At 46.3% G+C, this 15,574-nt stretch overlaps 1 protein-coding gene across 1 annotated transcript in view; it reads left to right on the forward strand.

Moving 5' to 3' along the window:
- Nucleotides 1–11,427: 11,427 nt before the first annotated feature.
- Nucleotides 11,428–15,574, forward strand: part of ADGRG2 (adhesion G protein-coupled receptor G2) — a gene marked incomplete at both ends in the record, with an annotated part of 84,415 nt that continues 80,268 nt past the window's right edge. Inside the window, one exon of the mRNA XM_081326369.1 lies at nt 11,428–11,486. Within this exon, the coding sequence (XP_081182495.1) occupies nt 11,428–11,486 (59 nt within the window). The remainder of the gene's footprint in view (nt 11,487–15,574) is intronic.

Here is a 15,574-nt window from a genome sequence, read left to right on the forward strand (position 1 = left end):
GACTTTGGCTGAATTGGAACACCTAGACTGGAAAACACGTAAACTTTTGAATATGCACCATGCTGTACATCCATGAAGTGACATCGACAGGTTGTACCTGCCAAGAAGAATAGGGGGTAGAGGGCTACTGCAAATCCACCAAACTGTAGAAGAAGAAAAACGAAGTTTGAATGACTATGTAAATCAAAGTATAGAAAAATTGCTGCAGGCTGTGAAAACAGAGAGCATTATAAAAATAACAGAAACAAATGCAGAATATAAGGAAAAACGGCTGGATGACAGATTAAATAGGTGGAAAACCAAAGCTTTGTATGGACAGCATTTGAAAAACATTGAAGGAAAATGTGATAACAACTTCAGATGGGCATGGCTTCAGATGGGAACCATCAAGAAAGAAACAGAAGGCTTAATACTGGCTGCTCAAGAACAAGCACTACAAACTAATGCCATGAAAGCGAAGATACAAAAATCTACTGACAATCCAAAGTTGAAACTGTTTCACATTTAATATGTGAGTGCAGCAAAATCGCACAAACTGATTACAAAGCTAGACATGGCCAAGTTGCTAAACTAATCCACTGGGCATTGTGTAAAAAAATACAACTTGCCTGTGTCCGAAAAGTCGTGGGAACATAGGGTGGAAAAGTTGCCGAGAATGAGAGGGTAAAGATCTTGTGGGACTTCCGAATACAGAGAGATCACCATTTGGAACACAACATGCCAGATATTGCAGTCATAGAGAACCGAAGCGTACAGTTGATTGATATCACTGTACCAGGAGATGCCAGAGTCGAAGAAAAGAACTGGAAAAAATTATGAAATACCATGACCTGGCCATCAAAACTGCACGATTATGGATGAAACATGTAACAGTGATACCCATTGTCATCGGGGCACTGGGAACTATGTCCAAAAACTTAGCAAAATACATCAAGAAATTGCAGCTTCCTGCAATAACTCCATCAAAGCTACAAAAAACTGCGCTACTCGGAACATCTTACATTTTAAGTAGATACCTGATTGATACCTAGGATGCTGGCAGCAACTCGTGTCAACCATTAGTGCCAGTCAATTTGAGTGTTCAGTTGACTGAGTTTCATGTTTTATGAATAAAATAATAATAATAATAATAATAATAATAATAATAATAATAATAATAATAATAATAATAATAATAATAATAATAATAATAATAATAATAATAAAAGTTGGAAGGGACCTTGGAGGTCATCTAGTCCAACCCCCTGCTCAGGCAGGAAACCCTATACCATTTCGGACAAATGGCTGTCCAGTCTCTTCTGGACGCAGTATTCCAAGTGTGGCCTTACCAAGGCATTGTAAAGTGGTATTAATACTTCACGTGATCTTGATTCTATCCCTCTGTTAATACAGCCTAGCACTATGTTGGCTTTTTTGGCAGCTGCAGCACACTGCTGGTTCATATTTAAGTGATTTTCCACTAGGACTCCGAGATCCTTCTCACAGTTACTACTATTGAGCAAAGTACCAGCTATACTATACCTGTACATTTGGTTTTTCTTGCCAAAATATAGAACCTTATTTTTTTCACCATTGAATTTCATTTTGTTAGATAGTGCCCAGTGTTCCAGTCTGTCCAGATCCTCCTGTATCTTAAGCCTGTCTTCTGGTGTGTTGGCTATTCCTGCCAGCTTGGTGTCGTCTGCAAATTTGATGAGTTTCCCATCTATTCCCTTATCCAAATTGTTGATGAAGATGTTGAAGAGCACTGGGCCCAGAACAGAGCACTGGGGCACCCCACTACACAGTTCCCTCCATGTAGATGTGGTTCCATTGAGGACCACACACTGAGTACAGCCGGTCAGCCAGCTACGAATCTATCTGGTGGTGATGCTGTCTAATCCACATTTTTCTATCTTATCAAGTAGTAGGTTGTGATCTACTTTATCAAATGCCTTACTGAAGTCCAAGAAAATTATGTCCACAGCATTCCACTGATCCACTAATTTTGTCACTTGGTGAAAGAATGCAATAAGATTTGTCTGGCATGATCTGTTTTTGACAAACCCGTGTTGGCTTTTAGTAATGACTTTGTCTCTAGGTGTTCACTGATTCGTTGTTTGATTATCTTTTCCAAAATCTTCCCAGGTATTGAGGTCAGGCTGATAGGTCTGTAATTTCCTGGATCCATGTTTTTCCTTTTTTGAAGATGGGAACTACATCAGCTCTTTTCCAGTCCTCTGGTAGTTCCCCAGTGCTCCAGGATCTTTGAAAAATATAGTTCAGTGGTTCTGGGATCACATCTGCCAGTTCCTTGAGAACCTTGGGGTGTAATCCATCTGGTCTTGGTGATTTGAACTCATCTAGGCTGGACAGGTGCTCACTTACCATTTTTTTGCCTATCTTAACTTGTGTTTCTATTCTGTTTTTTATGGCACTATTTTTAATAGTTTGGTCTTTTTTCCCCTTTGTGTAAACAGAGATGCAAAAAACGAGTTAAATAGTTCTGCTTTCTCCCTGTTGCTTGTCACCTTCTTGCCATTTTCACCCACTAATGGACCAATCATTTCCTTCACTTTTTTCTTGTTTTTTAAATGTTGAAAAAAGCTTTTTTTGTTATTTTTGACTTTGGTCTCAAACCTTACAATATATATTACAATCTCAACTTTTTACTTTTACACAACAGTATATATTAGCCATTTCTATAGCAACAAACCTATGAAATCAGCAAACACAAAATCAAAGTTTCACTTTTTTTCCATTGCAAGCACAAAATCTGGAAGCAATTTTCACATATATTCTCTATATTCTCACATATATTGAGACTATTCTATTGGAATTCTATTGGGAGTTGCCCAGAGATTGTTATAAGATGGGTGGCTATGTACGTGTTTTAAACAAACAAACAAACAAACAAACAAACAATAATATACAGTGTATTTAATATTACAACAAGAGTCATTGTATGAAATGGTTAAAATTTTACAGTAGGCTCTGGAAGTCCAGATTCAGCTCTAACCCAAACTGCTTCCAAGTTTATTGTTGTGGAAAAAATGGAGACAGTTAGGCATGCTATTTTGAGCTTTAAGAAAATAGGGGGGAAGTCAAATAAATACATATGTTGAAAATATATCAGGAATTGGGCAAACAGATTTCAGCTGCAAATTGTAGACATCACTAGTGAGAGTTACAGAAAATGCATTATCTGGTGCCTTCTCGACTCCTGGTGACTGCTGTGGCAAGGTTTTTCAGAAGTGGTTTGTCATTGCCTTCTTTCTAGGGCTGAGAGTGTTGTGACTGGCCCCAGATTACTCAGCTTGGCTTTGTATCTGAGGCAGAAATAGAATTCAGGTCTTCATTTTCTAGCCTTATGCCTTAATCACTACACCTAACTGATTCCCACAGCCTTAAATTAAAATCATTAGATTTTTAAAAATTGTGGTAACACGAATCCCTAAAAGAGTATGTGAATAAATAAAACTTGGTTAACCACTAAATAATAGCTGTTAGTTGACAATCTCAGAAGGCTCCTGTGATCAGAGATGGCTCCCACTCTGCTTGGTTTGTGTACCCAAAGTTGGACTGCTATCAGAAATTGCTGCCATCCTTCCGAGGGTTGGTAAAATGAGGACCCAGATTGTTGGGGGCAATATGTTGACTCTGCAAAGCATTTGAGGGCTGTAAAGCAGATGTCCCCAAAACCCAGTCTGTAGACCAGCACCAGTCTGCAGCATGCCAGAAACTGGTCCATGCAAACAAACAAAGCCCCATCCGCAGGATGCAGGCAGCACACAAAACCATGCCCCCTCTGGTCCATGAAAAAACCTCTTTCCACGGAAAAGGTCCCTGGTACCCTAAAGGTTGGGGACCTCTGCTATAAAGCACTATGAAGCAGTGTATAAGTCTGGGCAGAAAAACCTTACTGAAACATGTTCATGGTTAGGGACGGAATAGCTCTGAGACTTGTAGCAAAAATAATGTGTATGTGCTGTCTTTCTTTGCTATAGGGCATCTGTTAATGGCAGTGGTGATGGAATATAGTCCAGATTCCCAGGACAGAGAGATTGCATTCCAGAGGAACAACAGACAGTGAAGTTTAGGTAGTTTGGGAGAAAGAGGACAAAAGATGGCTGCTCCCTAGAAGTTCTCAGAGTAGATCTTCAATGATGCAAGTAATTTGCTTTAGTTTAGTAAGATTTCTATCCATAGGTGAGGAACAATAAAGGAAAATGCTTTGAAGTAACTCAACATATCCTTCTTGGTTTTTGGAGTCTGACAGTGGAGAAGAGGATGATGGCAAAAAATAAAATATAATAATAATATTCTTTTAACCTATAAATCAGACCAAGTATTTATGAAAACCAAACGTTTATCTGACTGTGTTTCTTCAATGTTGTTGCCCTTTTCAACAGTTATGTTTTCAAAATGTTATGAAGATCCCTAGTCAAAACAGGTAACAATAATCTAGCTCTTCTTGGCTGATCTTGAAAAAATTAAGTAGGGTCAGATTTGGTTAGTAGTTGGATGGGGGTTAGCAAGAAAATCCCAGAATGAATCTATATGGCAATAATGTTTGAAAAGACAACAAACTAAATATTTAACCAGGATTCTACAGTTTTACATTTTTTTTCTGTCTCTAATTATATTTATGGGAATTGAAGGACTGGTTTGTTTCACAATTAAAATATAATGAGTTGAGCTGTACTTTTCCAGAAATATTTTTCTCTTGACAAAATAACATTATGATTTTTAGATAAGCTAAACATAAAGCACTTATCATCTGAGATTCCTGACATGAATGATAGCATGGTGAAGAATGATTAAAGCTTGTATCCAGCAGTGACTTGGAATTTGAACTGACAGCATAAGACAGCTATTTAGATAGAAGAAGCAACACCCAAACAGGCCTGAACAAAATTTGCTGAAAATATGTAATGCTGTTGATAACACTGCAGTGCAAGATTATTTTTTTTAACATTATACAAATAATGAGATTGTTTTAAAATGCAATTTCCTTCTGCAGATTAAGGAACTATCTTGAACAAACAGTGCATATGCCCAACATGATAATTAAATGCACAGTGCTCGTCACTGCTAGCAACTGATTCCCTTTGTGTATTTATTTGTCCCTTGAAAATCTTTCAGTTGATTACCTCTGTGAATATATTCACCAGCAAGAATTCTTGTGCTGCCATGCAACTACCCACAAAAACTGCTTATTTGGGATGCGACCATCTCCCCATATAAGCATGAAGGTCAGAAGCCAACTTATGCATCATTCCCAACCTTTGTCTTTAACTCACTCTGTTAAGCTTTTCATAGCAAGCAGGCTACTGTCAGAGAAAGGCAAATTGTTATTTTCTTTATGGGAAATGACAGACAGAAAGGGTGGGGGTGGGATGGGATAAGAGAGAATTATTATTAAGAGGAAGCTGTCCCCTCTTCTAGCTCAGGGCTTTTCAACCTGTGGTACATTGGCACATGGCAGGTGGTATGTGACCATGCTAGAAAAGTGGTAGCGGGGAGGGGAATGGGCTGAACCGGTGGCAGCACTGCACAAGCCTGAGCGAGAGATGGCTGGAGCTGCAGGGCTGTCAGGGCTCAGCGGAAGCGCAAGGATCAGTGCTTCTTCTGGGCTGTCAGGGCTCAGTGGAAGTGCCAGGATCAATGCCAGGCTCCAGCTGGAGCTCGGTGCTGATCCTGGCGCTTCTGAGCCCAGAAGTGCCAATCAGCTGGAATGTTGCAGCATCTCCAAGGTCTTGTGATTTACATTCAGATGCTTGGCAACTGATTAATATTTATGATGGTCTCAGTGTCCCAGGGTCATGTGAAGTGACCAAAACCTGCTGCAAGCACCCAGCAGACGGGGGGGATAAAAACCAAACACCCCCCATCCCACCTCCGCTGCCAATCTTCAACAGAAATGCTCACAACAATGAAAACCTTGGACAGGAGGAAGAATGCTTTACTCTTTGTGGAGAGCGCTCCCTGGGTGTTTGCTATGGCAGAAGGTACGGAGGATCCTGCACCGCTGGCTGAGGAGCAGGAGGAAGCTGGAGCTGCGGCTGGGCTCTTGGAGTCGGTAGAGGTAGGGGAGGAGGCATTGCCCTCGGTGCGGCGGAAGGAAAAGCCTCCCCCACTCGACGGCCCTGGTCCGGGGCTTCAGGAGGCTGGAATGCGGGGTCGCAGCAGTGATCGGTGGACACATTCCGATGGGGATCATAGAGGGCTCGGCCAAGGCCAGACGACCCGGCCCAAAGGTGCGTCTACAGAGTGGAGGGAGCGGTGCTTCATGGAGGACAGCGGTGAAGAATGGAGCTACTCCACCGCTCCGGGCAGCCGTACCATGGAAGTTCTCAGAGAGCGGTTCGGGGAAGTGAGGGGGCGGGAGCCTGGGTTCTGGTCTGTTCCAGATGAGTCGGACCAGGGGCAGTGGTCCCTCCCAGGTGGCCCCGCTCGGCGGTCTAGCCCACCCCGTTTCCGTATGGACAGCCCGAGGTACCAGGGCCCGGTCCGTCAACCTGAGGTTCACAGAGGTCCCGGGGTCCCGGCTCCCGCAACGGCGGTACCAAGCGGCACGGCTCCTTGGGATAGCATGGCCGGAAGACCAAGACAGCAGCCGTCACGACCAGATGGAGGGGTTCCAACCCAGGGGATGCCGCTGGGTCCTTGGGGTCCAGGGCTGGCGTGGGGCCCTCCGCCCCTGACCGCGGTCTATGATGGTCATCCAGACCGCCTGGCAATGTTTCTGGGCCAGGTGATTAACCATATGGACCAGTACGGGCCGGCTTACACGTCCCAGTGGGCGATGGTAGTGGCTGTGACAGCGTGTCTACAAGGAGAGGCCGCGGCCTGGGCGGCTGACCTGTACGGCGATCATGCCCGTGAGCTCGGGGACCTTGGTCTTTTCCTGGAGGCTCTACGGGCCCGTTTTGAGGATATCTCACGGGTGCTCCGCGCCGAGGCCGAAGTGTTGGATCTGCGCCAGCAAGGAAAACCGGCGGTGCGTTATGTTGGGGAGTTCCGGAAGGTGGCCGGGAGGCTACGGTCCTGGCCAGAACGCCTTCTCGTACATCACTTCAAGGCTGGGCTAGACAGTGCCTTGTGGCGAGCTTGCGTGGTAAGAGGGGTGCCGGCCCGTTTGCAGGACTGGTTTCGGGTGGCTGTTGAGTTGGACATTGGCTTACAGGATACTCGAGGAAGGTCTGAGGGGGTGGCTGGAGCCCGGCGGCCGGCCGAAAGAGCGAAGGTGGAGGAGCGGCCTGGCTTGCCGGCGACCAAAACTCGCTCTGTGCAGCCGCCACGGCCTGGTATTAGGTGTTTCCAGTGTGACCAGCCGGGTCACCGGGCGGCTGAATGCCCGCTTCCGCCAGCCCGAATAGTTCCCCCTGCGACCTCGACACGAGCTTTGCCTGCTAGGAAGACCTCGGAGCGGTCCCGAACTGCTTATCAGGCAGCTGACGACAACCGACGGGTGACGACTCCTCCCTTGGCGACCGGACCCGTAACTGCCCAGCCCACGCCGACAGAAGACCTTGAGGATCTGGAGTCGGAGGAGGATCCAATGGTAAGCGCCCCGGTGTGTCCCTTCATGTTCCCGGTGGTACTGGTGAGCCCCGTGTCTGGGCAGAGACGGGCGGTTAGGGCTTTGATCGATTCAGGGAGCACCCGGTGTCTTATCAACCGGAAAACAGCGGCTACAGTGGGTATCCGGTTGCGACACCTGGTAAACCCCCTTCGCTTCCAGCAAGTGGATGGGTCGCTCCTGGGGGGGGCTCCTATCACCCATGTTACCGAACCAGTCCGGCTGGAATTGGGAGCCCACTGGGAGACTTTGCGCTTTGTTGTGGTGCCCTCTATGACTGAAGCTGTTATCCTGGGCCTCATGTGGCTTGACAAATGGGGCCCCACGATTTGGTGGGAGGGGGGTTGTCGTCATCTTCGGGTGGGTCTGGGCCCCGAGCCCCCTCTCCACCATTCCTTTCTGGGGCCGGAGGACACGGGGACGCGGGACAAGGTGTGCGGGGTCACGGATGACTCGAAGATGCATGTACCCCAAGTTTACTCCGATTTAATGGACGTCTTCGATGAGCGGGAGTGCGATTCGTTACCACCCCACCGGCCGACGGATTGTGCCATCGAGTTCGAACCTGGTGCCAGACTGCCTAAGCCCCGTATGTACGCCATGTCCCCGAAGGAGATGCAGGAGTTACGGCGGTACATAGATAAGAACTTGGAGAGAGGGTTTATCCAACCAGCACGGTCTCGGGTGGTGGCGCCAGTGCTCTTTCGCGAGAAGAAGGATGGGGGCTTGCGCTTGTGTGTGGACTACCGAGGGGTTAACGCGGTGTGCGTGGAGCACCTCTATCCCCTTCCTTTGATGAAGGACCTGTTGGCCCATTTGGCAACAGGCCGGGTATTCACCAAGTTAGACCTGAGAGAAGCCTACTACCGGGTGAGGGTCAGAGCTGGGGACGAGTGGAAGACTGCGTTTAATTGTCCCCTTGGTAGTTTCCAGTTCCGAGTGATGCCGTTTGGCCTACAGGGAGCTCCAGCTGTATTCATGCAATTGATCAATCAGGTCCTGCATGAGTTCCTGTATCGGGGAGTTTTGGTGTACTTAGATGACATCCTGATTTACTCGGACACATTGGAGGAGCATGTACTCCTTGTGCGCCAGGTGTTAACAAGACTGCGGGAAGCGCAGCTCTATGTTAAACTGTCCAAGTGTGAGTTCCATAGGGCCCAGCTGGACTACCTTGGGTATCGTATATCGGCGGCAGGAGTGGAGATGGACCCTAGAAAGGTACACGCCATTCAGCAGTGGCAGGCTCCGCGGACTCGTCGACAGTTGCAAAGTTTCCTTGGCTTTGCCAACTTCTACAGACAGTTCATCCCACGCTTCGCAGCCATCGCCCTGCCGTTAACAGATCTTCTGCGCACACGACAATTAAAGACACGCCCGCGTCCAGGGCTTAAATTGGAGTGGTCCACAGCGTGTCAGCGGGCATTTGAGGAACTGAAGTCCCTCTTCGCTAAAGAGCCCGTTTTGCGTCACCCCGACCCCGAACTGGCGTATGTCGTACAGGCGGATGCGAGCGATGTTGCTCTTGGGGCCGTCCTCCTGCAGCGGAGCAGTTCCGGGGTCCTGCAGCCGTGTGCTTACGCCTCTAAGAAACTGACTCCCACTGAACGAGCCTGGGCGGTGTGGGAGAAAGAGGCTTTTGCGGTCCGTTGGGCTTTGGAGATCTGGCGACACCTCCTGGAAGGGGCCTCCCATCCATTTGAACTGTGGACGGACCATAAAAACTTGGAGGCCCTACAGACCCCTCGCCGCCTGTCGCCTAAGCACGTCCGGTGGGCATTATACTTCCGTCGCTTCCGATTTGTGCTGAAGTACGTGCCGGGGGGTCGGAACTTTCTGGCGGATGCTTTATCCCGCATGCCACAATTTGACAGCAAGAGGGAGGAGGTGGTGCAGGCGCTCATCCCGACACTGGTGAAGGAGGGGGCTGGGTCAGAGAGTGCTGGACAGGTGACGGAGGAGAATTTGAACCGGGCCATCCAGAGGGCCCTGCAGGAGGACGCCTGGTTACGGAGTAATCCGGGACTATTAACTATGCGGGACGGCCTGGCGTGGCATGGAACACGATTATATGTACCTGAAACTGTGCGACCACGCGTTCTGCATGGGTGTCACGACACCAAACAGGCAGGACATTTCGGGTTTGTGAAAACCTTACATCTGGCACGTCGTCAATTCTGGTGGCCCCGCATGAAGAGTGACATAGAGGAGTATGTACGGCGGTGCCATGTTTGTGCTACTACAAAACCGCAAGTTGGGAAGCCTTTGGGGTTGTTGCAGCAGGTAGCTGACCCGACTCGGCCATGGCAAGACATCGTCATGGACTTCGTTGTGGACCTCCCAGAGAGCAAGGGTCACACCGTTATTTGGACAGTGGTCGACCTGTTTTCCAAGCAGGCACACTTTGTTCCGTGTAAGGGGTTGCCATCAGCTCGTCGGATAGCTTGGCTGTTTCTCACGCAAGTATACCGACTGCATGGAGTCCCGCGGCGTGTAATCTCAGACAGAGGGGTGCAGTTCACCGCTCGGTTTTGGAGAGAGTTCCTGCGTCATATCGGCTCGTCGCAGGGGCTGAGTACGGCCTATCACCCCAGCACCAACGGGGCCGCAGAACGAGCCAACGCTGCTGTTGAACGCTATCTACGGAGCTATGTTTCTTTTCGGCAGACGGACTGGGTAGACTTGTTAGCGCTTGCTGAAGTAGCGTACAATAATGCGGTCCATAGTAGTACTGGCTTCTCTCCATATCGGGTGGTTACCGGTCACAAGTTTGTCCCCTTCGCTGAATGCCTCCAGGAGGAGGGGTCTTCGTGCTCACCGCAGGACTGGATGCGTCAAATCACGGCTGCCTGGGGGGCGGCGAAGGAAGCATTGGACCGGTCCGCCGTGGCGACCAAAGCACAGGCGGACAAGAAATGAAAACCTTTTGTTACACCGCGGGTGGGGGACCTGGTTTACTTGTCCACCAAGTACTTACGGTTACAGGTCCCGTGCCGTAAGCTAGGACCCAAATACCTTGGGCCGTTCCGGGTGGTGCAGGTGGTAAATCCGGTGACGGTGCGGCTGCGGTTGCCAAAGTTCTTGGGTAAGGTCCACCCGGTGTTCTATAGTAGCCTGCTGAAACCTGCTCCAGCGGCTACTGCAGCGGCAGGGGAGCGGGGTCCCGGACCAGTTCACGCTGATCAGTATGAGGTGCAGGAGGTGTTGGACTCCAGGGTGAGGAGGGGCGCCATACAGTATCTCCTTCGGTGGAAGGGGTACCCGGTGGAGGAGGCAACGTGGGTGTCGCGGGAAGACGTCCATGCTCCACGTTTGGTCCGGGCATTCCACCGTGCCCACCCTAGCAGACCGGGAGGTAGGGGACAAGGGGGGGTATGCGGAGTGAATGACTCTTTAACCTTGTTCTCTACATCTGCAGGGAGACCCTTGGTAGGGGGGGCGGCATGTCGGGCCTGGCATGCCCGACATTCGGAGGGACCGCGGAGCGACCCGCCAGGCCCCGAAAACCACCGCCGGCGCCCGTGGAGCGCCCCGCCAGGCCCCGAAATCAACCGCCGGCGCCCGCGTCAGCAACCGCCCTCCCAACGGCCGGAGAAGCCGAGAAGCACCCTACCGGCCTCCAGAGACTCCCGGCGGCCTCTTCTTAACTCTTCCTCCCTCGGTGGCGCCCAGAACGGAGAGCGGCGACGTCGTGACACCACCTGCAGCCTCCCAGCCTGGGGGCCGCTCGCCAACACGTCCCACAGCGCCGCGCCGCTCTCGCCGGCTCCCGGAAGCGACCAGCGAGTCGGGAGGGAGCGTGGCTGGCGTGCAAGGCCATGGAGCGGCCAGCTGACTGTCGGGGGCTGGAAGGGAGGGCGAGAATGCCGACACGGCCTGACAGCCTCCGAGGCCGACCAGAGGGCCAGGGAGCGGCTGTTCGGTGGGGTGGCCGGTGGACACCCAGCACTCAAGCGGCAGGACAAGGACGGGTGCCGGGATGACTCAGGGGGTGGTGGAGACTGCCGACGAGTTAGGGAGGGGCTCGGGACACAGCTCACGGCGGACTGGAGAGATGAGGGGGGGAATGAAAATATGCGGAGCTCTGGGGGAAAGGAGGGTGGTTTGGGCTGGGGGGTGGCTTACCGGCTGCAATGGTGGTGGGGCGGGTGCCAAAGGGTGGACACCATGGGGGGTGGTGGTTAAGTAGGGTGTGGGCGTGGTGGAATAATTAAGGGTGTGGTGGAGGGTGTTGGCTTTGCCGGCTATTTAGCAGCGTTGATTATGCTGTAGAATCAACGCTGACTTCGTCTGTCTTCGAGCAACTGTTTATGAGGCTAATAAACGTGGCTTAGGAGAACCAGCTCCCGTTCCGGTTTCATTCTTTTTGGTGACTCGTCGGACGGGCCCTGAAAGGTTGTATCTGGGTGAATTAAGTTATGGTTTAATACAGGACAGACTATTTTGAGCTAAGAAAAGCATTGGTATCTTTTTGGGTGGTGAGGGCCTGCTTTGAGTTATTTTTCAAAATAATAAAGGTGGGATAAAAATAATAAAATAAAATAAAACAGAACAAAAAAATAGGAACTGTTCAAATGGGAATGTTGTAGAGTTGGGAAGTATAGGAGAACATTTTGGTTCCAAAGTCTTCCCAATTCTTTATCATGATCCTAATCCTGGGCTAGAATGCATTGAGCAACAGAAACATGGCCAACATTTGCTTTTATTTTTAATAGAAATGCAGCAAATACTGCTAAGTTCTCACTTCTTTTGCTGGCAAGATCTGGGCTTGTCAGAGCCTTGCAACACTGCAGCGTTCCACTTATTGTTGCATGACATAAGTAACAGCCTATCATTTATTTGGCTCCCTTTCTCTTTTAGAGTTGAAAAAGAAAATATGGGACGATGAAAAGGGAGTAGAGATTGGGAGGAGGCTAAATAAATATTATCCCAGCAAACTTCCTTAGGGGGTTGCTAAGCATATTTGGTTGTGTGCAAAGAAATGTCCTCATAACTAGAAGAGTCTACACATCGGACTTTATCTGTCTCCTGATGTTCTTGCTGCTCAGGATAAAATCTGATATGGCTATTCTTATGCTATCTTTCTGCTGCTAATATATGAAAGAAGGGTTTAAAATTAAACACAAAACAAATTCTAAAAAATTCTTCTACCTCCTACAGTTATATAATAACAGAACAAAGAGAAGATTTAAACCATCTGCCACCAAGGTTAGCTGTCATAAACCTTTTTTATTCCATTTTAATCCTGTTAGCATAAAGTTTCACATTTGGAGCTCTCATGCTCTTTTTATGTTTTCCCCAAAGAGATCAGATGAAACTACCTGAAAGAAACAATTAGAGATTTAAAAAGGGTTTAAAAATAGGGTTGTATTCTAAGAGAGGGTGAATAGAAAAATAGCATGGATCAGAAGGAAGAAAAATAGGCATATATTGTTTATAAAAAGTACCTCTTTGGCACTTTTGGAGAAAACTTTGTAAGAGAGATTTTAAAGTTCACTTTATCTACTCAAACAGGACCTAAGGGTAATTCATTCTCCAAACTCTTTATGATGGGTTTGAAGAGGTAGGTCAAGCATATGTGGATATGTTCAGCTTTCTATGGGCAAGACCCTAATATAGAGGAAACAACACATATTTATAATCACTCAACAAGGAAATATAAGTTTAAAGATATGTTTGTATTTTTAAACTTAATTTATTAGAGATAAAATTGGAAGGTCTTTTGGAATTTTCTTAAAAGAAAAAATCTTTAAAGTGCTGATGGCACATTTCCCTATCTTATAACCTGACTACATGTAAATGAATTCAGCAATAAATTTGCAATTGGCATAGATGGCAAAAGGAAATAGTGATTTGCATGGATTGCATGGATCTCACATCTTAATTTCAGCATGGAGTGGGAGCCATCATGAACTGAAGTAAAAAAGGGGAAATTATTTCACAGATCAACAGAAGCCAGACATCTGTGCCACTGGTGGGATTCAGCCAGTTTGCACCACTTCGGCAGAACCGGTAGCTAATTTTTTGTTGCCCAGGCCCAGAATGCACTTCTGGAAGTGGCATCCACCTAGAGAACCAGTTGTTCACATATTTGAATCTCACCACTGAACTGTGCATCTAATTACATATATTGCCTGCAGTGGTAGCACCTTTAAACCATTTATTATTTGCAATATAACTATACAGTGCAATGAACTAGAAAAGAACAATCTAGGAGGCAATGTTCAAAACACCCAGTTCATAAAGTATACAGTATATTTAACTTTGTTGTAATTATCTGTAATAAGAATTGCAATAAGGACTAAAAGGACTTCAGATACACAGCAAATAACAAACTTTGATAGCCAATTCTTAAATTAAAAAAAAATATCTAAACCCCAAACTTCAGCAGAACAACTGTATACATCAATAGAAATAATGAAGGGCTACAAATTGAAATTGTTATTGTGTGTGGAAACATATTTTCCTATTCTGTACCATACTTACTCTGATCCCTCTATCACTCTAAGAAAAAGTACATCAATATCCTTTTCCAATATCTTTCTGATTTACGGTAGCATTTTGTGAATTGTTTTGCATTGTAAAATTATATTAGTAAAACATTAAACTTGTTATTTATTTATTTATTTAGTGAGGCTTATGTGTTACTTTGAGTGATTTATTCTTTTCTGTGGCAAAAAGTTAAACTATAACAGCAATATAAAATAAAACAATAATACAAAATAATAACAAAGAAACAAAAGGCCACAAAGAACAAAATATCTACCACAAGTCAGTGTTGCAATTCCAATTTTTCCTAGATCATCTCCAACATTTAACATTAAACTTGAATCTAGAATATGGTTGTCATTTAAGACTAAATCTTTCTACATTTCTATTATTAACATTTCTTGTTTATAGAACAGTATATACAAGGATGAGAAACACTTTTGCCTCCAGAGGCAAGGACTCAGACAAATGAAAGATGACAAACACACATTGCAGCATCCTGATTTAACAACCTCTTCTATATGTCTTGTGATATCACATGCATACCCCAAAGGAATAAGGCTAATGATGTGACTTTTGATGTTCTAATGAAGGCAGGGGAATCCTGGGAGTATCATTGTGCTCAGGTTCAATTTTATATAGCCCTAGTAGTGAAATGTGACAATTTTACTTAATCAAAATCTGGAAAGTTATAAACTGTTCACTTTACCTTATAACCATTTTTGCCTTTTGTGCATAAAATATGAATGCCACTCTCATATGAAAAACTCTTATGTAGAGTGTATTATATAGAGTAAATTAGTTCTACTGAAAAGTATGATAGTATCATATAAAATGATCTCTTTTTATCTATGTTTAAAATGTACTATGTGATTTAATTCTTCCAATTCAAATCTGTGCACCACATCTAATGAGAAATAAATTTACTTAATCGAATGGGGTTTGAAAAATCTGTTGCAGTAAAATAGCAATTTATATTCTATTAAATAAGAATTCTGCCAATTTCAAGGACAATACCAAAATGTGGGGGAAAGAAAAAAATGCTTCATAAGGCAACACATCCAAAAGGTTATCAAAAATATGCAAAATGTTGATGTCAACTTCTTTAATGAACCTGGCAGAAGCCATTCTATTTCATTCTTAGTTGCCACACAGATGGGGGGAAGGGGGGGAATGAGGCCGGATGTATGCCAGACACAACCCAGAGTGATCCCATGGGAACCAAGGTCATCTCCACAGGTGTCAGAGGAAGAAGGGGTTGAGTAACAAGGAGCCTGCCAATTGCCCTAATTGGACAGTATGATCTGTGACATTTGGGAGGAAGGGACTTGTTACATTTAATTACACTGAATCTGTGAGAATTATTTAGAGTTGGTTTCACTTTTGAATGTGCCGATATAATGTACCCAATAAACATGTTCTTTGAGGAAATTTCAAGCCTCGCAGTTCTGATTTGTTTGGGATCATTAGTTGGAACCCTGACATTAAACCAACTCTCACTTTTTCTATTGCTCTGAAATA

This window comes from Vipera berus (genome assembly GCF_964194415.1).
Source record: "Vipera berus genome assembly, chromosome: 4".
Classification (NCBI taxonomy): Eukaryota; Metazoa; Chordata; class Lepidosauria; order Squamata; family Viperidae; genus Vipera; species Vipera berus.